The 24,866-nt window shown below is 41.8% G+C and overlaps 2 protein-coding genes across 2 annotated transcripts; one reads left to right on the top strand and one right to left on the bottom strand.

The window, feature by feature from the left end:
• The first annotated feature begins 1,772 nt into the window (after positions 1–1,772).
• Positions 1,773–7,287, top strand: rsph4a (radial spoke head component 4A). Its single transcript, XM_083766474.1, has 8 exons — positions 1,773–2,301; positions 2,898–3,117; positions 3,387–3,692; positions 3,815–4,264; positions 4,907–5,048; positions 5,135–5,252; positions 5,363–7,077; positions 7,147–7,287. The coding sequence occupies exons 1-7, from the start codon at positions 2,195–2,197 to the stop codon at positions 5,595–5,597; spliced, it is 1,578 nt and encodes a 525-aa protein (XP_083622600.1). The 5' UTR covers positions 1,773–2,194; the 3' UTR covers positions 5,598–7,077; positions 7,147–7,287.
• rnf11b (ring finger protein 11b) lies at positions 7,178–24,235 on the bottom strand. The gene is made up of 4 exons (XM_083766473.1): positions 23,637–24,235; positions 11,477–11,646; positions 8,357–11,018; positions 7,178–8,290 (listed from the first exon to the last, which is right to left on the bottom strand). The coding sequence occupies exons 1-3, from the start codon at positions 23,754–23,756 to the stop codon at positions 10,847–10,849; spliced, it is 462 nt and encodes a 153-aa protein (XP_083622599.1). The 5' UTR covers positions 23,757–24,235; the 3' UTR covers positions 7,178–8,290; positions 8,357–10,846.
• Positions 24,236–24,866: the final 631 nt, after the last annotated feature.

Consider the following 24,866-nt stretch of genomic DNA (forward strand, 5'->3'; position numbering starts at 1 on the left):
TCTATAGGTTTTGAAAGGTACCTTTCTTTTTCTTTTTTTTAAATATTTATTTACCCAGGGAAGTAGCTGAGCACAGGTGCTCATTTTCAGCAACGCCCTGCACATCGAAACACACACACACACACACACACACACACACACACACACACACACACACACACACACACACACACACACACACACACACACACACACACACACACACACACACACACACACACAAATGTCATGTCAAAGGTACGTCTGGACGCCACACCTCTGATGGGTGAGGTTTAGTCTTAAGGGGTGTGTTTCTTTCACCCACTGTGTAATACAATAAATGGACGGTAGGTGGCAGTAGTACAGAGGCCAGAGCAACTATAAGACAAACGCACATGGAATGGGAAATAGAGGGGAGGACATGGAAATGGTAGGGTTTTTATTTTTGGTATTTGACTTTGCTACTGATGATTGTACGCAACAAGTATTGCATTGTGTGTTAGAGCTGACAGGCCCTTTTTGATGTCAATCAATCAAGTCATCTCAGGTCATCTCAAGCGGCAGATGCAAAAATCGTTTTTTATATTAAAATTATATATTTTTTTAGGGCCATGTCATGTGGTCTACCTGCAAAGCCTTTGTGATCTATACTGGTAGATCGTGATCTACCTTTTGGGCACCGCTTAACGTCAGATCAGGGGTTTTGACGGCCAGCGCCAAAAATGCTCCCCCGACAGCATAATCGGAGCAAATACCGGGCAGTGTGTATGAGCCATAACGTGTTGACTACACTACACTACACTAATAAGGACACATAATAATAACTAATAACCCATCCATACATGTGGAGTCAACTCCCGCAATTTCCTTCTTCCCATAGTGCGCGGCAACGTAACTCTGGGATGAGCGGCCGCAAAGCGGCCGCGAAATTCTAGTAGGCTATACTCCGGCTGCCCATCTCTCCGGTGTTCAGCATATTATTCCTGGTTGTCACCTCACCTGTCTTCATCTGCATGGTCAAACTCAATATGTCAGTCACTCACCCAATAGACACCCACAGATCACGCTATCAATAGAGCGTCGCAATCCCGCCCCCTTTCAGAACGAGTGGCCCAGGAAACAATTCCCCATTCATTTCCCCCATAGGCTTTTCAAAAAGTATTTATTTAAAGACGTTAGCGCCGCGGACAAAGCCAACTCGAGTTGTGACTTGTGACAAATCATAACAATAAACATAAGAAGAACATTTTAATAAAAAGTGTTGTACCTACCCTGCCTTTCTTACGAGATACATTTTCTATAAAAGAAAAAATAACTCTATAGTAAAGATTTACTGAGGTAGGAATGTTCGTTCTAAAAACGCCATTGACAATGAGAGAAATTAATGTTTGCTTTGTCCCTATAACACAAACATTAAATCTCATTAACAAGAGAATTTAATGTTTGTTTTGACACCGTTTGTTCATCATTACATCACCTATAATCATATAGCAACATGAGTTATACTTTAATATTAGATCATCATAAGAGCCTAATCATCATAAGAGCGCCCCTCACTTCACACGGGTGTGATTTTATATTAGAAGGTGCCCAGTCTTCCCCCATAGGTGCCCACTGCCCACTATTAGTGTCCACTCTTCTCCACCCATGTGTCCACTATACAGTGCCCACTCACCAAAAGTGTCCATCCCACTCTTCTGTCTTCTAGCATGCAGTGTTTACTGTTCATCAAAAAGGTGCCTTTGCCCGTATTCTGCCAGCGCCCCTTTCAAACGGAGCAGCCTCATGGACATACACCACGATTTAGTCAAGCCAAATTCAATTGTCCATTTACTGTTTAATGTCTGAAATAACACTGCATGCTCCCACTCCGCACTGTCGTGTTATTTTCTGCCGTTTATAATGTAGGCCTATGAATAAAGCCCACGTCGTTCGGAATCGTTTATGTTGAAAGATTGACGCACAGATCCAGTTCCTCTAATCCATTTCATGTTTTGTTTTTTTCTTGGAGTTCACTGGTTTCCTAGCAACCTATTGTTTACCAAATAGCAACCTGAAAGCCACAAACTGCGGTCTCTGCAGAGGCTAATCAGTTTTTGTATTGATTTAACTCCAATAACTATAACATTTCAAACTTCTTGCTACAGTGGCCTCATTCGTGTAGCATTTTGTAAAGCGTGTTGATGCCACTTGCTTGGCTGAGAGACTAAAGGCAATGGAGACACATGATGGAAAACAAGAGATGCATAATCAAAGGCAGCAGGCAGCAGCCTCCTTCAAGGCGTTTATGTTAAAAAATAGCACAAAAAGCAACCTCAACCTGTAAGTAATTAAGCTATATCTAGTACATTTTGTGTGTCATATTAATGACAAACATTAACATATCGTAATAGTGTTAATGGCAATGCAGTAAGGATCACTGCAGTGGCTTTCATGAGGACATATACTTTATGTTTTATGTAGCCTATTTATATGGCTGCGGACCCCCTTCTGAAAATATTTTGGGCCAGGGTCATGCATACAAGATTTGGGTTGTTAAAATGTTCCACGTTTCAAAAATGTCTAAGATTGTTTTTAAAATAGCCGATATACAAGCTCACAACGCATCGTGTTATGAACTTAAGGGTTATAGAGGAGCGCCCTTGTTGCCGAAAATGAGCACTTGTGCTCAGCTATACTATACCCCATGCATGTGTAAAATAAAATAAAAATGTATACAGATCAGCTATTTTCAAATAGGCGTATACCTATAGGCTAGTGATGGTTACACAGATTTTGATGCTCTATAATTTTCTTTGCTGGGAACCTCCTGGAGCACCCTCAAGGACCTCAGGGGGTCCCTGAACCCCAATTTGAGGTCCACTGGATCATCGGACATTGGTCACCAGTTGCTATTAAACATTACTTTCACTTTACAGATATGACCACCTGGCACGTGTACTGACTAAAGTGATGGACGAGCGTCCAGAAAATGTCGTGGATGTGATTGAGGATGTGAGCCGGGATGTGAAGAGGGAGCTGCTTCAAAACAACCAGAGCACTCTGAGAGACGTGCCACTCTCTGCAGCTGCACAGCTCTTGGCTGAGCAGCAGCGGTTGCTGTTCTCTCGGGAAGATGTTGACCAAGAGGACGAACTGGTACTACACTTGCACCCACACTTGTACACCCTCCCTCTTATTTAATTTAACAATGTAGCTGCAGCCTGCACTGCCTGCAGACACAGTTGCGTTTGAGTACAGGATGGTGCCATCATACGACTGGTGGGCAGCCATCACAATGATGGGAACAAACTTTTATTTATAGCATACACATGACATGCCCAGAATAGGAACAACACCAGGGTTCATTTGGTTAAGAGCTAGATGTTACAAAATGTGATGTTGTCTGTATCTCCATCTTTGACCAGGTCGAAACAGCTCTCCCTAATGTGAGTGAGACTGGCTTCTATCTAGAGCAGGCTGGAGTGGGCTTGGGCAGAGAGGAGATGCAGAGGATATTTCTTGCATTCAAACAACTTGTGGATTGCCGACCGCTGCAGCGTTGTCAGCTGTGGGGAAAGATTCTGGGAACAGAGAGCAACTACCTTGTTGCAGAGTGTGAGTACAGAGATGGAGAGGAGGAGGAGGAACAGGGTCCAGAAGAAACACCCGAGGACGAAGAGAGAGAGGCAGAGACCCGGGACGAAGATGAGGAGAATGAAGCGGTGGAAGTGGTACATGTCCTCCGTTAACCGATCAGTCAAGAAATGTTTCCCGGAAAAGAATAATCACTAAACTGGTTTATTAGCATATCAGTCCTGTTGTATGTGATGACTTTCTTTGTTTTGTTTTTCAGGCTGATGCATTCCCTCAATCAACTTACAAGCCTCCGCCTGTGGTGCCAAAAGAAGCCAACCATACAGGTGTTAACAAATATGTTTACTATGTGTGCACTGAGCCAGGTCTTCCCTGGGTAAAACTCCCTTCGGTCACTCCTGCACAGATTAATGTTGCACGCCAAATTCGCAAATTCTTCACTGGGAGACTGGATGCCCCAGTCATCAGCTATCCTCCTTTCCCTGGTAATGAAGCCAACTATCTGAGAGCACAGATTGCCCGCATCTCTGCTGGCACACACGTCAGTCCACTGGGATTCTACCAGTTTGGGGAGGAGGAAGGTGATGAGGAAGATGACGCACCCCGTGACAGCTATGAAGAGAATCCTGACTTCGAAGGCATTCCGGTAACGGAAATGGCAGAGTCCTTGTCCACTTGGGTACATCATGTTCAGCACGTCCTGCAGCAGGTAGCTACTACAACGCACATACAAAGATGCCATTGCCTGCCCCTGTATCGTCAATGGTCAAGTAGATATTTGATTATTAAGTAATATAATATGCCTTTTGTATTATTTCTGTATATCAGCAAAATGTAGATTTGTATGTTAGACATTGAGGTAAATTAAGATTCCCCGTTTTTTTACAAAAACGCTGCTTATCAACTAACCGGTTAATCGATCGATACATTTATCAAAACTTATCAATGAACTATTAATGCATTAATCGATAATTCACATCCCTAGTTACAGGTGTAAAATAGTAGCAGTTCTTCTCATCTGGCTGCATAATGATATACAGTAGTATAGTTATAGTAGCAGTACTTGCATGCTCTGCTTGCGCACAAGTAGTATGGCCTACTTGTGTGTAAGGCGCAAGTTGGCATCTCGACAGAGTGCATTTCTAGTACACATTGTTTTTGGAGTGCAACATTAAAGCAGCTTATATCTTTGGCAGTGTGCGCTTCACCTTCAATTATATATTGTGACAATTTCAATTTGATTCCATGGCACCTGCATAAACATTTACCTTATCAGAGCCCAAAGACATATTTGGTGTGTTTTTCCCAAACACAAGTTGAAGTTACTGTAAACACAGGTTATCTCATTTAGGGCCGCTGTACTTGGGTTAACCTCTCGGTGAAGCCGGAAGATGAATTTGATGAGGAAGGAGATGAGGAGGAGAAGGAGGAGCCTGATGAGCCTGAGCCAGAGGTGGGGCCTCCTCTCCTAACTCCTGTCTCTGAAGATGCAGGTCAGTCAGTCTAGTTTTGCATATTTTCATGTCATATTGCCAGGTGTTGGGTTTATATTAGTCTGTTTAATATTTGTGCCTTTCAGAGCTGTTCAATACCCCTTCATGGAGCTCCAGAATGTCGTCCACTCTCACCTCTCAGTATGCAGTCGCTGTGTTGCGTTCAAACCTTTGGCCAGGGGCACATGCCTATGCTTGTGGAAAGTGAGGATAAACAAAAACAAAACAACAGCAATTCATGAATACATTACGACATGTGGTATAATGTTGTATATGCATCAATACTGATAAATATGTTATTTCTTCATTTATAGAAAATTTGGAAACATATACATTGGCTGGGGCATGAAGTTTGCAGGGGAAGGATACAGCCCATCGCTCCCATTGACACCACAAAATGAATACCCCAGTGGGCCTGAGATCACTGAAGCACTGGACCCAACCCTGGAAGAGGAACAGGCGCTGAAAGCCGCTTTAGAGGAACAACAAGCTGCTCAAGAAGAGATGGAGGACATGGAGGAAGAAGAGGAAGAGGAAGATGATGATTGAGTAAAGGAGAAGAGTACATTTCATGAGAGCATTCAGTATTTGAATACTCAAATTCTATTGTTCATTGAGGAATTGCTTTTGAAAGAATAGTGTAAAATAAATCAAATGATGGAAATCATGAAATGAAACAGAAAGTGAGATTGGTTGGCAGTAGTTCAAACATGGTCCGAAGAAAACATACTGAGTATAGCAAATTCAAAGATAATGTGTTTTTTCCTTAAGTGAAGGCTTCTAAGTTAATATAGAAAATAAAGCTTTCTTTTTCTGGAAAGTTGGCACTCTGAAATAAAAGCCATTGTTTTTGCATTAATAATGCCCTTTTTTTAAACGGCAACATTTGAAACCTTGTTCTTGTTTGAAATTACCGTTCTTGCCTACTGATAACAGTGGTAGACAATTTTCTGAACTGTCAAAACTCCACAGCCTTCCTCTGACTGAGACATAGAGTAGAGACAGGAATGGTGCCATCTTATATACCAATTATATTAAGATAGGATGGAAATGGGTGAATTTAAAGGATTTAACTTAAAGGACCACACTACATTGAATCCTTTAAATTCACAATGAAATAGACCAGATCATCTTTGGATCTATAGGTTAACACTATTGTTTGGAGAAAAAAAAGGATAAAAAACCTTTGTGTTTACATGCCTGTCTTAACCATAACTGCTGCAAAGCTAGATAGTTATAATACAAATGCAGTCTATGGCATATGACAAATGCCATGTTGTCTATATCATCATATTTGTTGCATTTGCATGCATATACAAATATGTCGTTATCCTGGAAATGGTGCCTCACATTTTTACCACTACTGAGAGTTTGTACTATGTAAGAAATAAAATAGATTTTCCGACTCACTTGAGCAGGTCTACTGCAGTGTGTAAAACAGACTAAGCAAAACCCACACTGTGGCTTTCTCTTCTGAAGAGCTTCCTCTTCCCCGAAATACATTTGATTTTCAGGCTCACTAACATTGAGTAAGTCTACTGCAGTGTGTCAAATACTCTGAAAAGAGGAAGTGAAGACTTCCTGGTGACAGATCAGTTTTGCATTACCATTTACCACGGATGTTATATTGTCTGCCACTCCCTTTGAAAGCTATCGAGATTAAACACCACACATAAGAGTTTAACCATAACTTACCACAGTAAAAGATTTGACATTTACCACTAACCACTTGTGACTTTTTCTTGACCTTTAGTTTGAAACAATGCAGTGGGATTGGTGAGTGCATGGTGACTAGACCACAGTAAGCACCAACCACTAAACAAAAGAACTGTCAAGAGACAACTGGCACCAACATTATAATGTGGTTGCATTGGCTATTTATTATTTTCCTGTAGTACATATGTATGCTTAGAAAAAAGGAAAGCTCACAAACACAATCAATCAATCTCTCTCTCTCTCTCTCTCTCACACACACACAAACACACACACCTGTAACTAAAGCAAAAATGCCATCATTTAGCAGACTTAAGTAATTTCTGTGATCCAAGAGAATGGAGTCTTGATTTGACTGCATGTCTTTACCAGAGCTAGACAAGAGGTATGGACTATGGACAGGACAGATCTTTACCAGAGCTAGACAAGAGGTATGGACAGATCTTGCCTTTTGGAGAAGCTCCATGGTCACTGAAAAGAAGGCTGATGTTATGTTTACAGAGCTACTAGCATATTCTATAATAAAAACCTAATTTGGGTATAAAAGCTCAAACAAAATTGTTAGTCCACAACGCCAGTCGAATGTACACCATCAAAGGAGCAGCAACTGCAGGTGTCTGAAATATCTTTAAAAAATATTTGTATAATCATAGCTTGAAAGAGCATCATTCATGTTCATGAGTCAACAATGACACGTGTGCATCATTCAGAATAAGTTAACATCCCCTTCAATGATCTTTGGGGAATCATGGTAGAACCGAAACAGAATCAGTTTAACTTTCTGGATCCCCAGTCCCTATAATTTCTAAATTAAATCTAGACTTAGGTCTGCCACTTGTCATCAGTTGGCTTTACCACAGCATACATTGCTGCCATAAATTGCTGGAAACTCTAAAAGATTGCCACAGGACCAGACAGAAACATGGGCTTATTGCAATTATCTTTAATTTTTGACAGGGCTATTGTTTTCACTGTCATATGTAATAATTTCCTGATATCCATATGACATTACTAACATGCTACTCCCACTGCATTTATTTCAGTTATTGAGCCTGTTCTCTACACATTAGCAGCGAAGAGCAACCCTTGCCGAGTTTGCCTACCCACATATGACTGTCCTTCTAAGGCAATGTGGCTCCATCTTAACAAAGGAAATAAAGCACAACATAAGGGACGAGAAAGCCACTTGCACTTCCACACATAATTCACCTAGTCAATAACTAAAAAACATCGCATGGATGCACCTGGGACGTATCCTCAGTGATGTATCCTGAGGTCAACGGGGTTTCGGGTCTCTCAACATCATACCCCTCACTCAGGCGACACAGCCGGGAGTGATCAAGTCCCGACTTACATCCCAGTAGCTACCCTCAATCAGTCCCACTAGGGAAAAATCAGGGGCACACAATCCGTTGGAACTACTCCAGAACAACTCTGCCAGGGCTGGGAGGTACACTTCTGGCACATGGAGGGACTAGGCTCTGTGGGTTGTCTCCTGGCCGGGCCCCTCCTACGTCTCACCAGGTCCACTCCTGCTCTCACCAGGAGTAGAGCAAGGACCTGCTGTGCGTTGCACCAGAGTCCCAGCACCAGACAGTTCATTCAGGAGTGGTGGGCAATGGTTCCGCAGGGTCATGGTGCTGCTGTTCCGCTTGCTGCTTGCATGGCCCTCCCAAAGGCCTCACCGAGGGTTGTTGGGCTTCCTCCTTACGGAGGACAAAGGCTGGGGCGCTAACCCTTACTGCTCACCCGGTCTAGTCTAGTGTAATGCACATCTACAAAAACTACTAAAGGCTGGTGGGTCAGATTTGTAATGTTTGCTATATTTCTTTGATTATCTTTTATTTTATCCACACTGTTGAAGTACAATAATTTCACTGAGAGCAATGTTGCCACTGCTGTATTGTAAGTGCATTGCGACAATAAAAACCTTGAACCATTGTTCTTGTTGAAGGGGATGAGTAATGTTTTGCCATTTCATGTCCTATTTATACATTATGCTAAACAGAGGTTTGGGCTATAAACACTTCTATAATTATTTTTCATTATTCTTCAGTGATTTAAATTACATTTTCAATTAAGAGCAATTCATTCTACATGTTCATGACTGTCTAAACTGAGAACATTTTGTCAACACAGTAAGGTTAGTAATTCAATGCACAATTTGCCTGCATTTCCAGTTGCTCACTCACAGTCTAACAGTCAGATTTAAACTCCTGATGAAACTCCTGCAACCTGTGGCTAGCCCATCTTCCAGAGTCATCAATGTTTGTTTTAAAACTGGTTCCACGAATAAGCAACAGTTGAACAAAAACAGGATGACCACAAAGTATAATTAAACCACCTCCATTCTAAAAACGATCCTTCCAATGAAAGAAGTTTCAAAGCCTTGTTCTCATAATTGCAAGGCTGTTGACATAGTTTACAGAACAGGGCTGAAGTTAACATTAAAAAAAATATGGGGATGCTGCTCTTGGGACATTATTATGGCAAGCATCAATGTATTGATAGTGTACACTACAGTATGTGGGAAAACATTCACCGCTTCAACATTAAAGGGGAAAACCACTCATTTTCAACATTGAACTATCTTATGAATAATTCAAGAAGAAAAGTCAGTCTGTTTATCTGTCCGTCTGGCCACTTCCTTAGCACAGAGCAAGACTGCTGCTCCCTTAGGCGGCCATCTCAGAACGCCACAGCGAGCCTCCACGCACCTCACGCCACAACGCCGTGCTCTCGCCTCAATGTGCACAGCTTACAAGCACCAAACATGTCACTGATCACATGACCCCAAGTTCTAGATCTCCAGTTGTAGGCTAAACAGAATGGGGGGGGGGGGGGGGGGGGACTTTTTTTAATTTATTGCCACACAACTCTTCTAATATTAATGATATCGTTCAACATTGAAAATGAGTGGTTTTCCCTTTTAAGTATTGTATGCATATGCTGAACTCATCCTCGAATCCAATGAAGAAGTGCAAATCTTTATCTTGATTTGTATGAAATACGTGTGCATCATTCATATGTAGACAATCTGTTAGCATAACTCTTTGTGCTTTGGCCAATCATTTGCAGCCTCACGGATGACCAACAAGTCATGAAAAACAGCAGATAGCTTCATAGTACTAGTAGTATGATAGCTATACGTTAAATTGGTGACTACATACTTCAATTTGTCAGGAGTTCCTTTTTTGTGTTGGTGAGGATTTAACAGAGACCTTATGCTGACTCACAGAACAAAATCATAACATACCGTATTCCACAAAGTCACAGTCAGTCAATTAATCAACCAACCAACCAACCAGTAATGCATTTTGTTCTCAGATATACACACTGACATGTAAGCCGCCTGTGTGAGTAGAGTCCAATTTTATGTCTTAAAATCACAAAGTTTCCTCAGTCTTTCAGCAGATAGGATTGTGTAACAGGCATCTGTATTAGGGCAGATATCTATTGTCTGTTGTCCAAGAGTTTGCCACTCTTGCATTAGGAGAGATGTCATGCTTCAGTGTCCTAAGAAGCACAAAGCACTTTCTGATGGTGGTGGCTAGAAGTTCATTGTTCAGCACATTGCATTAGTCCATCTGATCATAAGGGAAGCGTGTACGTGTGTCCACACTAATAAATGAGGAAATTCTGAAATTATACACTTTTTATAATTATCGAGAATCAAGGGTCCTTTTATGTTCATCCACTTCTTCCGTTTCCCCCTCCTTCTTTCGTTTCTTGTCCTTTAAACCTCTATCTTGACATTTAACAACCAGTCTCTTTGTCCTGCCACATTTATAACCCTCCACCCACAGACAACCCTGTCCAGCAGGACTACTGAGGACCAGAAACAAGTTTGCTCGCTCCCGCACACACTCATGCCAGGTCAGCTGCACTGCATTCCAAGCGCAATTTTGACTCCATTCCTCAGTCTGTGGGTTCAGAGAGTGGGCTAATTGGACAGTCAGGCAAAACTCGTTTTTTCCCCACCCAATGTGTAGGTTGTATATGTATGGGCATGTGCACGTATTTTGTCTGTATTCTGTGGGCATGTGCACGTATTTTGTCTGTATTCTGTGGGCATGTGTGTTGAGTCAGTTGGTCTCATAGGAGGAGAGGAGCGCCGCGTCCACAGGCTCCATGCAGGAGGGACATGTGAAGGACCTCATCAGCCAGTCGTCTATGCAATCCATGTGGTAGATGTGCATGCAGGGCAGGAACCTGATGGGGTCCCCGTAAACAAAATCCATCATACAGATAACGCACCTACACAGGGGAACACAGACATATAGATAAGATATCGCAAGATATCTCACCAGCTGGACTAGTTGCATCATGACAAGTTAAGTACACAACCCAACAGTCTGACAAAGTGTACTTACAGTATGCGTAAAGATGTTACAGTGGAGTCCTTAGGGACTCCCTATAGAACTAACAATTCTAAGCAGAAATGTGTTTACACTGATGTCCTATTTTCACCTCAACAGTGTATGAATATTCCCTTTACAGCAAATGTCCCGAATGTCTCACACACCGTAGGAAATTTAGCCACTATGATACACATGGTTTTGAAGAGCGTTGTGCCGGCGATTTCTACAGCCGAAAAAAACGAAAACTAAAACTATACAAATTTAAAAAAGGTTTACACGTTAAGAGAAATGCTGGCCAGTGGCTGGGCACACTAGTTTCCAGCTGTAAAAGGTAATGAGTTCTGTCATACTCACTCTCGGATTTTTTTCTCAGAGCCGTCACGACCCGGGTCGTAGACCCCTTTGGGGAGATGCTGGATGAGGCCGATGCGCTGGGCGATGCGGATCTGCTCCTCCTCGGTCAGCTGGGTGGCCAGGCGGGTCTGGCTGGGCGTGGGGTGATACACAGGTACATGGATCTGCTCCTGCAAAAGGGGAAATGAAGAGTTTCATGAACTCTGATCAAAGCAGTGTTCCTCCATTGAATTATGTAGGGCCGTGTCTGCACAACTCAAATTAATCAAGTTAAATTTGATTAATGTGGTTTAATTAATATGGTCCTCTAGAGCAGCGGTTCCAAAACTATTTTGGGCATGCACCCCTAATACATTCCCTTCAGTTTAATTTTAGGGAGAAACTGGAGAAACTCCAATTGTGAACTTGTTTCTTAAGCATATTTCAAATGAGCGTCTTGACCAATCCCAATTCCTGCATGTACTACATTACATTCTGGCAATGAAGTATTTTATGAAAATAGGGCAGACCAAAACATGATAGAAACAAAGTGCATAGAGTGGCAAGAGGGAAATAACATTTGAGCACAAACTCAACTAGGTTCCATCATTTTGCCATGATTCATTCATGCTGACATAAGTGAGCAAGTGTACATTTCATTATGGTACTTGAGACAAGTGGGAAATCCCTTGCATATTTCTCCCGCCTCTGTATGAAAAATGTGCAAAGGGTTAGAAGAACAATAAGCCATGTGATTTGTTATATTTAGAGAACTTGCTAGTCAGACCTCTCTCCACCAAATACTTCAGCAAGAGTTTCATTTTGAACTACAACAAAATGCCTCACTTTGGTCTACTTTAATTATAGACAAAATACACAATGAACTGAATCCTTTACTTGCCAGTATGGGCAGAAGAATCTAACAAACTTCCTCTCTAAAAAGAGGATGTTGCTTCCCATCTGAAAAGGCCTTTCTTTAGTCTGCACAACAGCTTTGCTCCTCAGTGTTTCGTTTTAAAACACAGACATGACAGGGCACACAACATTTCGGCCATAGTTGGCCTTCGTCACACTCAAACTAGATGACTGTGAAACAATAGCATATTTTGATAGGCATAGATATAATTATTATGTTATTTCAGAAGGGATTTGCCACTGAAAAAGTGTGTAACTGCTCCTAAACCATCTTTATCCGTGGCAGAAATAAGACACCGTTCCAACTGATCTCACTGAGGGCTTTTTATTTTCCCCAAGTGGCAACCGTGAAAAACTGCAACAAAAACATATACTTTTAAATACAATGACACAATGCAATATGAATGTCTTGTCAACTAATCCTGACGTCCGTATTATTATATAAAGAAACACAATATGTACACAAACACAATGAAATGTGAACAAACAATACAATAGCAATAAAACTTTTACAGAAACAAACAAAAAAAAGTGCCCTTCTGGGCACAGGTCTCCACCAGGATAGGAATGTAGGACATTGCAGCTTGCCTTCATCTGGTGGTTGGATAAAAGGGCAACAAAAGTAAATTATCCACAGATCCGTGCAGTTAGAGGTAAAACACTTTTCGGCCAGTTATAGCGGCACCTTGAGGCTGAAATTGTTCATGTGGCATTTCGTCCTGGGCCTAGTGGGAATGTGCGTGCACAATTTCACGGAAACCACGCGATGTGTTCATGATTTGCAGCATTTTGTTTGAAACTGAGCACTCCTGTGAACTTTGGAAGCCAATCTTAACCAATCAGGATGGAGTCTGAGAAATCTGAAAGACCGGTTTCGTTGAATGGCTCTAGAGACTGTACCAATTTGCGTGATGTTTGGACAAAATCTGTAGGAGTATTGTGCAAAAACTTGTTTTGCACAAAGCGGCCTCCTGGAAAGTTCTGGAAAGTTTGGGGCAGAGGTTCATCGTTGGCATCCAGGGAGTGTGTGTGCAAAATTTGGCATCGACCGGGTTAACGGTGGGCGAGATTAGCTGCTCACGGACACACGGACGGACGGACGGAGTGCAAAACATATTCTCCCCCCATGCCTTCGGCCTGGTGGAGACAACAATTATTGGGAACATACCGTATGCGCCTTCTGCACAGATTTTAGGAGTTCAGTTAAGTTCTTATTATTTTCTTTGTCATCTTTCTTTCATCTTTTGTGGAGACTGACATAAAAGCTCCTCTCTTCTGCTCTGCTCCGTTTGTTCTGCTTTTAACATGCCCAAGACCCAACAGGTGATCGAAATGAGGTAATCAGAGCAGGTGAGCCTAATTCAACCTCCCCCTGAACCAGACAGACCACAAAACCAGAGCACAGTAGATGGCACTATATCACCATGCATTTACCATATGTACCCAAATAAACCTACATAATGTTCACATATACATTTTCCGAAAGGTAAGCAATAAAATAGAATAGAAAAATAGAAATAGAAAATCCCATTGCTGGGACAGTTACAAGGTGTGTGGGACTAAAAGGCTTAGAATAGAATAGAACTAATATGCATTGGACAAAATATTTCTGTCCAGAGATTGTATGAGCCAGTGGGTGGCAGTGTTTCCTTTAACCTACATGGGCTAGTTAGTTACTTCTACAGTCACTTCTAGTCATGACTTCATTGAAAATAGCAGTGAACTTTCATCTCTTAAGACAACATGAACAGTAATAATATAAGACACAAAAAGTGTTTCCAAACACACTAAATATCTTTGCAAATCTACTAGCTTACGTGTCACGAGCCGGAGCTTGTAGATCTGCTTGCAAAATGTTAGCCCCAGAACAGGGACGCTACTAGGTTCAAATTGTTATCTTAGTAGGACAAGTCTGGTTCACATGAGCTGAGAAAAGGGAACCTCCACCACCTGAAACGGATGTGGACAGTGACAAATAATAAGACTCTCATCATGTTTGTAAGCAATGTCATTTTGAATGAAGAGCACAGAATTACTTAAAATAGTGCTGAAAATTAAAACTAATGTAGTGTAACAAAACCAGTTTCAATATCTGAGTGTAATGAGTCAGACAGAGACAATATAAACTCACTGCACAATGCACACAATAGTCAGTTCATAATATTGGCACTGATTAACCCTACCAATACCATACCAGCATAACATTCATATCATTAAGGACTTCAGCCTGGCACACTTTCAACAATCTGTTGTTTATTTTTGCATAAAGCTCAGTATTAGATTCCTTTAAAATGTAAAAGGCCAAAAAGTGTAATAAAAACCAGGGGCTCGCAACTTGCTTTATAATGCTCCAGAAAACTTTTATTCAGCGACAAAGCAGGCACCGTGAGGTCATTGTCAAGTATCTTACTTGACAAAGACTTCACGGTTTTCTGGAGCATTATAAAGTGAGTTGCGAGCCCCTGCTTTTTTCTACGTTGTCCGTTTAAACAGTTTGCCTCAGCACCAAGAATGGAGGATGTGTGTTACATATCTTATTCTGAAAGGCCAAAAAGTGCTCATGGAAATGGTGAGAAACAAGAGTTAAAAGCGCCAATTGTAGCCCACATCAGAGAGTGATGGGTTTATCCTAATGGCAAATTAGAGTTTGAGTGCAATGTGTTGTATGGATAGATAGACCAACCAACCGACATTGCCGTCATTAGAGCCCCACTGCAAAGAAAAAAGGCAGTACTGGTACAGGATGGAAACCTTGCACACTTTGAGGATAAGAAAACAAGTCTTTTGTACCTAGTTCAGCTCAGGTACAGATACGTTGGAACTTGGTAGAGCAGATGTTTAGAACCCGCACACCGCCTTCACTTGCTCAATAGAGAAAACCATTATGGTAGGGAGCATGATATTTCAGTAACTTCACTATTACGAATATTTCAAAACGATCAAGGGCGCAGCCCAAGTGGCAAGTGCACTACGGCTAGACAGATTATTCAAAATACAGGCTTATTTTTAGTGTTTGGATCGAACGAATGGATCAAGATCGGTTAAATCAACATTTGCAGGAATGGACAATGTTAACTAGTGAAGAGCAGTGGCTTTCAAATTTGGCCCCAAGGGCAAGTCAAAATATCAACACAAGAAATAACAAAATAAATTAATTCAGTTAAGAAATAGAACAGTTACCTATAACATGGCCAAAATCAGGACACCACGTTTAAAAGATATTTGTTTTAGGGTATAGGATTTTGAGAAATTACTAATATAGTAAATGAAACAATAATTCATAACCGTTTGACGTTTGTAAAGTAATTTAGTACCCAAGACGCCCTGAGGGCCGCTTCCACGCATCTGCCTGTATGACAGCAGACTGGTATACTGCTGGGCGAGTGCTGGTGCTTTGGCATGGCGGGTCAGATAAACATATGGAATGAATCATGTACTGGCCATATACTGTATGGAGCATGTCTTAAGTGTACAGGGTTTGATGAGGTCAGATCAACATATGGAATGTCAGAATTGGTCAGCTCCATATATGGAGATCTAAGGGTGGCAGCGTGGGTAGTGTCTTGAGTGTACAGGCTTTAATGAGGTCTGGCCATATATGGAGCTTGTCAGTGTACAGGGTTTGATGAGGTCAGATCAAGATCAGGTGTTCATAATAATCTGTGACCCTGCACACCACTTGGGTACTACGGCAATAGCCCCCGTCAACCCCTGCTATTGGCCAAATGTCTCATCCACTAGCCACTTATTTTCATCTGGTACTGGGGCATTTCTCCAGGGGGAGAGTACGGTGTACGTACTAAGGTTCATGCCATTTCCCCCAGTTCCCATCTCTGCTGAAACGATACGCTGACCAACCAGTCAATAGTGTAGTTGACAAGGACTAAATTCCCTGCCACCTTCCCACTCACAAATACTGCCCATTGTTTGTTTGCACACCCAGCCAAGCAGGAGGCATTACTGCCGGGAATTGGTCTCAGGTCTCTGCAGTGAGGCAAGCGTTTTCCCTGTACGCCACGCGGACGTCCCAGCTGGTCGTTGTTGATGCATGCTGCCGGCAGAACCTCTGTATTACCAACACATTATGAATCAGTTAGATTAGTGCCAGTGTGTCATGTTCCAGCATCCAAAATGTATTTGAATCACTCAGGAGCACAAACAGCTTACCAATTATATTGGGGACAGTATAGTGGCTGCATGCTACCATTTTAGGTGATCACCCTATCATCTAAAATGGTAGCATACACGCCACCTTAATGTGGCTTTTTATTGCTCTATTTCAAATATAGGCAGCCAGGTAAGAGTAAGTTCAATAGCTGAAGTGCATAAACTTGCATGGTTTTTATAGTATATTTTGAATTTCATTTGACAACAGATCTCTCCAGTTTCCATGTTTTCCATCCAGAGGGAGTCGGGACCAACTATGAGACCTACAGAGAATTCTGCAAATAGGGTCACTATAATACTTGCAGCTCATACACACAACAGGTGCCACTGCCAAGGCTAGCTAGCAGCCAGGTACTTCGGTAGTACCAACATTCAAAACCATGACTCAGCATGGTTTTAGTAGCTGACGCTTTGTCACGGCCACCCTCTGTTCCAGTCCCCACTGTCTGCCATTCTCCTGACAGCCGTGCCACTTGTCTGTGTCAAAAACAGACAGCAGCCATCAGCGAGGCCAGGCCAGGGAATAAAAGCTATGGTAGCAGCTGTAGCTTGGGTGCTTGTGTGTGTGTGGGGGGAGGGGGACGACGACACACACAACGCGATGTGTTGTGTCCCTGTCAGCATCGCGTTTCTGTTAACTTGTCATAATGACTCTCTCTCTCCATGTATGCACAGTGTCAGCTGGGCTGAGACAACTGTTCCATGATTAGATGACCATACTGTAGGTTGACCAGAAAACAAACACACACAGTGTCACATGGTCTGAGACAACTCTTCCATTGGATGAACTTGGTTTGATGAGAAGTTAGAGAACAAGAGGAGAGAGATTACTGAGGGGACATAGTTGAGCTATCTCTCATCTAACACTAAGTGAAGGAAATGCAGAGAAAGGAGAAGGGGAAGTGGTGAGATAGACCGGGGCACTCTCAGCCCACAAGTTCAATACCAGCATGCAGTAGCTCTGGTCTCCACCCAGACACGCATAGATATTGGTATACAGACACACCGCCACTCACTCGTCCACCTTAGTCAGTCAGACAGACACCAAATGATCTGCAGCAGCCCTTGTCAGTGTTAAGGGCATGTCAGATAGAGAGAATACAATATCCCAGATATCCCCCTGCTTTATGGGCATCCCATGTAAAACAAGTGAATGTTTTATGACTCATTTTAACCAGCTGCATCAAGATTTGTTTGTCCTTTGTCCAATCATTACTATTTAATAATTAATATTATTATACATATTAACAAAGGTACCATGATCCTTTCTCAAGGTTAATTAACACTTTCCGTCCCATTCACAAGTTACACAACTTAATTGATGTAGAACAGCTTCCCTCCCAATCACGAGTTCCACAAGTTATGTTTTCATTGTTTAATTCACGTTTTTAATACGTTTTAAAACTTACAGGGTTTCTAACGGACAGAGTGTGATGCATTCTGATGTGACTGGAAAAACATCTGTCACATGGCTTGCTAGGGCTTCTGGGAAACTGAGGCGCAATGCAAACTCTATGGGAGTCCAGGCTGTGTGTCTGGTCAGCTGTCTAAAGTGTCCAGCAGCTATCCAAAGTCGTTTAGAGTACAACTCAGTCTAGCCTAATGTGACTAGTTCCCTAATATTTTTTATTATTTTTTTATTATTATTTGCCGTCATCATTATTGTGACCCAATTGTTGGCAGCAGTCAATGGTGTGCAAGTTCCTAAGCAGCTTTAATGTGCACTTAGTACACCAGAAACTGAAGCGCTTGCAGGAACTGAAATCTTAACCCTCGGTCTAGGGGCCCACACAGTAACTGAGCCCTCCAACATAACCTACAGAGTGCAGACACCTGCACACAATGCAGAGTGCACAGCTGAGCATGCACTCAGCATAGATCATGCATTAACATAGTAACATACCATCATAAAAGGCAACAATCAGGAGAAAGAGGATGGACATTAGCATCACAGGAAGTGTTTGTTATTGCATCAGGAAGGGATGACGGTGAGGTTAATAGCATGTGTGTATCACATTATTTCATCAATCCAGTAAAGGAAGTCAATGCTACAGACAGGCAGAGTATATTTAGTCCCCATCGAGAATGTACGTACACATCTTACCTCTAACGTGTGTAAAAAGTAGAAACGCATGCCCTCACTCTAACAATCACACTCACACTCTACGGCCCAGATTCATCAAGCAATTTACGCTCATATTTGGAGCATACCGAGATTTTCGACCATTCCTAGGTTCCTAGGAATTCATAATAACTTTTGACCGTGACTTTGAGCATATTCTATGACCATTCTCAAGTCAATTGACAGGCTGACTCATCAGGGTCGGGATCAAAGCGTAAATGCATTTTGCATGCTTTAGTCTTCATGCTGAATCAAGTAATGGTCCCAAACCTTGCATAAAATATGTAGACTAGACTATGGGCCCAACATTGGTCAGCACCATAAGGTCAACACATTAAAAAAAATGTATAGCCTATATATACAGCCAAAATCGATGTATTGCGCAGCTTGCGCTTGGTTAACATGACGGTCTGACAGACTGACACTAGTCACTAGGGCCAATTATATAAAAACTAGAAGTCCACATTATTGAATGGCATCACTTAGCCAAAGTTAAGCCAGCTTTCCCCTCCAAGCCAAAGTTAAGCCAGCTATCCCCTCCAAAAGGTAAAATGATACCTTTATGTCGGCTGCCTCGCTGGGCACAGATTAGAATGATGTGCCACATCTGTGTGTGGTATCGACAGTGATATGATACTCTAAAATATCTACTAATGATAGTAGCCCAATTCCAATCATTAATTAATGCAGCTCTGATAAAAACTCGGGCTCTAGTTCCTGAAATACATTTCAGTATGAACATAGTCTGTTGCCCTATAATCTGTATAGGGTATAAACCATGGTATTGGTATTAACTGTGGGAGATTATCTATTCATTAAGGGTAAAAATAGAGGTGGATACGTTCATGCACTCCTTTCCCACCACACTGCGATTTGTGAGGAAAAACAGGTGCATGTGACTTGTGTATTTTGTTTTCACAAATCTGGAGAAAATGTATATATATATTTTTTAAAGGAACTTTGTGGAGCACAAATCGATTTAGCGTGAATGCCTCATCCTTTTTTCAAAAAGCACACTCACCCTCGTCTTTAATCTCTACCTCTCACTCCCCTCTGTTCCTCCTCGCCTCCCCCTGCCCAAACTTGACAGCTCATTAGAAAGCACCTCTAAAGAAAACCTTCTCCCCTCACTTCTTTTTACTGAGCTGGCTGGGCTCAAAGCAAAGTGCTGACAGCCAGGCTCAGCAGTGTGCTTTGGTGATGGTCTTCCCACCACCACACACCCTTGTGAATGTTTGTGTGTAACCCTCAGGACACCAAACATTTCATAAGGATCATTTAATCTCGAGCTTCGCAGAGTCTTGTCTTGGATCATTCTCTAGTACCCCCCCTCGTCTTCACAAACACAGAATTGTTAGCAAAGCTGAAAAGGAGAGAAAAAACCGTGAACCGAGCAGTGCAACGGTGTCTGTGTGTCCTAATTTGACACATATCTGTGTGTGATCTGTGAATGTGACCCCGATCAGCATCAGCTGCAGAGGTCAATAGCACACACACAGTTGTGTCAAGTCATAAAGCAGGCTGACGGCAGGCTTTGTGCCACACACTGAACGTGATCAATACACTCCTGTCACTGCTCCCATCTCTGACATGGGCAGGGGCTTTTGTAGGGGGCTACAACACACTGTACACTCAAACATGCAGGGGTGCCTTATCTCTTGTAAGCCAGTCCCAGAGTGATGAGTCAGCACTTCTCTTGCTTTCAAATCACCACACACACACACACACACACGTAGGTCTGTAAGCAACATTCACACAAACATACATTCCAGTCAACTCAGACACATGTGAGAAGTGTGCACAGACTGCACATGCACTGACTTATCTCACAGTCACAGGCACCTTACTTCTAAGCCTTCCAAGGTGACACATATTTGAAAATATTTTGGCAAGCCAATTTATGGTCTGCTAGCCTAAGTGGTGGGCTTGTACTGACCCCATCCATTTAGCCCACAAACATCCCTTCATCAAACAGTTAGGCCAATATGCTTACTTTCAGGAAACTCTGGTCCCGTACAGTCCCATATATGACTAAAAAAAGCACAAGCCTCTTAGTACAGAAAGCCTCTCTGTGCACTGTTTTTCAGCCAGGATATTACACAATGGCACTGGCGCACACAAGCCCCAAACAGGCAAAGAGGAGCTGCCTCAGACCCAGATGGTGGAATTCCATTTCCCCTGATTCATCCCAGACTTATAGAATCCCAGGAAACACACTGTCTGACTCTGATAGGAGTCAGACTGACAGACAGGTTCAAGCTAGAATAGATTTTGAAACATAAAAGATTGATTATATGCACGTGTGTAGTGTGTACATGAGCGCCAATTGAATGGTAGGCTGATTTATTGTGTAATTTCATGTCTACTCCATTTCTGGACCGGGTATGGGAAATTGGGAATTTGGATATTTCAGCCTAAAAAGGCACCACTTTAAGCATTTTAAACATAGTGCCCTTTAAAAAAGCAACCAATACACTGACACAGACAAAATTGGCCCGAGTTGATAATTAGGCATGCAATGCATCACAATATGATTCGAATCACGATATTATTAGGTTCACGATACCAAAAGATCTGTTTTATGATTTATCCCCCCCCCCCCCCCCCGAGCTACTAATCTCATATGTACCATATGTACTTCATTTTCACAATTTGTATTGAGCTACATTGCAAAAGTATCATTACGTTGCATGTAAGTGCTACATTTCTGTGCAGCAACTGTAAACATATTTTCTTGTTTAGAACCTAGCTCGAGTTAACGTGTTAAAAAAAGCTTTCTTGGATGCCATTTTAGGATAGATTTTGACCTATTTGACAGTGCAGAAACATAATTGCCTTCCTTGATGCATTAACAACCATCACCTGGACAGACAGTCACATACACACAGATCCCCTCTGCAGTGCTCTACTACTGAAAGTGACTTGCATAGAGTCTGTCTCGTATATCTCCAAATGTTATGCTAAATAAATGTGATCATCTCCAAAAATTGTGATCACAATGAGGCGATTACCGGTTCATTATGTAATAATTGTGACAGCCTAGTCCTAAGCCAGGGTTTGAATGCCAAAGGTGCTGACCACTGCGGTCACTAAACCAACAGGAGAGGAATTAAGACCCAGCTGGTCTGAAAGAGTCCTTTATGAACACAAAACTCATTGTTTCAACCGCTTCAACAGGAATCCTGCAATGTTCTGTCAGTGCAAACAAGTTATGACTTTCTGAACATATAGTGGAAAGCTTAGTCAGGGTTCGTCTGAAGAATCTAAGCTGTGTCTTAAGCAGGGTTAGGTCTTTGTGCGTCAACATTTATCTTTCTATCTTCCCTCTATTGCACAGGGGCCAACTGGTTTGGCCTAATTACATACTGATGGCATGCTAGACATGACATACTCTGGGCAAGTCCTGGAAGTAAATGCATTACAAGGACTTCTGGCCCTGGTTCAGCTATTATCTTAACTTCTTATTCTGACAATCATTCATAATGATAACAATGAAAATTACCCATAACGATGACCTGCAGATTTATGTGACCAGGAAATGTTCTAAAGTAACCTTAAAACACCATTGGTCTGTGAGTACCTACCGTAATAGGCAAAAAAACAAACAAAAAACAACAATTGACAGAAAATAACATTTTATTAACTACATTTATCTGTGTACCAGACCAATACTAGTATAACAAGTGCTTCAGAGGATCATCATTTAGTAGTTTTATATCAGGACAAAAATTAGCACAACTTTTTCATAGATTCAAGCAACATCTTTTCAATCAAATACCATAAAGACAACTCTGGATAAACTTTACTGAGCACAACATTCTGTTTGCACATGATGGCCAGACAGGCCAGTGAATCTTTTGGACTTTTAGAATAGGCTACTGGAGAAGACTGCTTGTTTGTAAATATCAGATTAAGCTATAGTCGAGTTCTCATGATGCTACATTGACATGTAGTCGCGTTCCGTTTCCCATGCTCTAAAAAGATGTAGGCTATCTTAAAATCTACAGATGCAGCTTAGTTTGGCCTGGAGACATGTAAACTCCCCTTATGTAACACAAGTGACTTCTTAAAACAGGAAGAAAAGAAAACAGACGCTATATATGGCATGGTACCCATACAATTAACATTTTTTTTTTATTATATATATATATATATATATATATATATATATATATATATATATATATATATATATATCGTATAATATTTATGGCCTAGTCATCTGTGGATGATCTAATTCTGGAACTAAAAACATCAGACAAACAAGAGCCGTTACCCCAGGGAGAATGATGAAGCAAACAGCTGATAAAGTTGTGACCGTCATTCCTCAAAACTGCCCTCAAAACATAGAACTATGGTGGGCTTGTTTTATTGACTTGGACAGAGGGCATTAAGCAAATATCAGACTCTGTTCCAGGTCGGTACAATTATGTGTATACAGCACTTGGGCCAAAACAGCACATTCACTTTGCAGAGTGAAGAGACTGAACAAACAAAATAACATAAATTCTAGTCCCATTATATCAATGAAGAATTAACCGTGTTATGACTGTGGTGAGTGGACACACTCAAGCAGGACCTTCAGAAATAACTAATTGGTTAGTGTCAATGTTGTAAAAGCAAGTAGGAGACAACAAGATCATGGGCTGGTTTATTTTTTATAGGACGATATTATTGAATGTTGTTGGATTTATAAACAGTACAGTTGTCAGTTTAGCATATGGCTGTCTTCTCTACGGTCTTCTCACCTCAAGAGGTGAGGCGATTACCAACAGATATGTGAGCTGGATTAAGACCTACCTTCCAAATCAGCCTAGTGTCTAGGGTTTATAAATGTATCAACTCTGAAATGAAACAAATTGACATAAGGGTCTATTTGGTTACATTTGTACACTATCAAAGTTACATTAACACTAGCCCCTACATTAACACTAGTCCCTACATACATTAACACATACGGTAGTTGACCAAAGTTACCTGGTAAGGGGGCGGTGGCTCCAGGTCGGGGTCCCCGTCCCCGTAGCTGGCCCGGTCCGACTGAGACTCGTGAAGTAATGAAATATCATCGGAGGTCGGAGATTTCAGACAGTTTCCCATCTTTCTCCGTCCTCTTGTTCAAACACTCTACAAGCTCTCTCCGGGGTGTCGCTTTCCTACAGAGTACAGATTCTACAGGCCACTTATTTCACTGATATTTCAGTGAACGTGTACGATGATGCCAATTGCCAAGATAATCTAGTGTGTTGTTTTCTCTTTTCTATCCGTCCACGGCGACAGAAACGTCCTCTCCCTCCCTCTGGAGCGAGCTTCGGTTCAGTTCAACAAAAACAAAACATCCTCCTTCAGCTACCAGCTAGCTACACAAAGAGCTAGGCTGCTAACGCTGGCTAGCATCCGTATAACACTTTTACTCGCACGTTCAAACGACGGCCGAGACACGTGTGCAAAAACGTATGCCCCTCGAGGCGGTAAAGTGGCGAAAATATTGATATTTATCACTTGGAATGACAAATGTAATTGCCGTTTTATTTATTGAAGACCCCCCTTGCAGGGACTTTCCAGTTTCCATCTACCGAAGAACGGCGGAGGGCTGATGTAGCAACACGAAACCCCGCCCACTATCACACGGACCAATCGCATTTCTTCGTCGCGAGGAAGCCCTCATCGAGCACCAATTACGTCGCTGCTTACATTGTCGTTTGGTAAAAACATAAACACAGCTACGACCAAGCCATGTATATTTGGAACTGTCTATTCCAGTGACTGACAGCAGTGACAGGTCTCTGTTATCGTCAATTATGATGGAATAATCAATAACATATCATGACATATTGTTCTTTAGGCGTTATTATACCCTTGTTTTAATTGTTCCTGCTATTCCAGTGACTGATATGCCTCTAACGTCACCAATTATGACGAAATAATCAATAACATATGACACATTCAATTGTTCCTGGTTGCACTGGCTTGCTTGTCCATAATGTTTAGTGTTTTCTTCCAGTGAATTGTGATAAGAACTTATAGAACAGATAAGCCCATCTCTGCCCATGTATACTGTAAACATAATGACGTGCATTTTGTGCAACCAGTTGTGGTGAAAATGATACTGTAGGTCGGAAACCACACAAGACAACACAAGAGGGATGAATTTGATTACTTAATCTTAAATTACAAAATACACAATCATTCAATATGTACAGGAATGTC

Source organism: Protomyctophum parallelum, assembly GCF_964188405.1.
Source record: "Protomyctophum parallelum genome assembly, chromosome: 6".
Lineage (NCBI taxonomy): Eukaryota > Metazoa > Chordata > Actinopteri > Myctophiformes > Myctophidae > Protomyctophum > Protomyctophum parallelum.

What these genes read in the sequence shown, in the direction of transcription:
- rsph4a (XM_083766474.1), top strand. Translation starts at nt 2,195, where the DNA reads ATGGAGACACATGATGGAAAACAAGAGATGCATAATCAAAGGCAGCAG. An exon ending in TTGACCAAGAGGACGAACTG is followed by an intron (nt 3,118 to 3,386) that starts GTACTACACTTG and finishes ATCTTTGACCAG; the next exon opens with GTCGAAACAGCTCTCCCTAA. An exon ending in TTCAGCACGTCCTGCAGCAG is followed by an intron (nt 4,265 to 4,906) that starts GTAGCTACTACA and finishes TATCTCATTTAG; the next exon opens with GGCCGCTGTACTTGGGTTAA.
- rnf11b (XM_083766473.1), bottom strand. Translation starts at nt 23,756, where the DNA reads ATGGGAAACTGTCTGAAATCTCCGACCTCCGATGATATTTCATTACTT. An exon ending in AGCCACCGCCCCCTTACCAG is followed by an intron (nt 11,647 to 23,636) that starts GTAACTTTGGTC and finishes CCCCTTTTGCAG; the next exon opens with GAGCAGATCCATGTACCTGT. An exon ending in TCTGAGAAAAAAATCCGAGA is followed by an intron (nt 11,019 to 11,476) that starts GTGAGTATGACA and finishes TCCCCTGTGTAG; the next exon opens with GTGCGTTATCTGTATGATGG.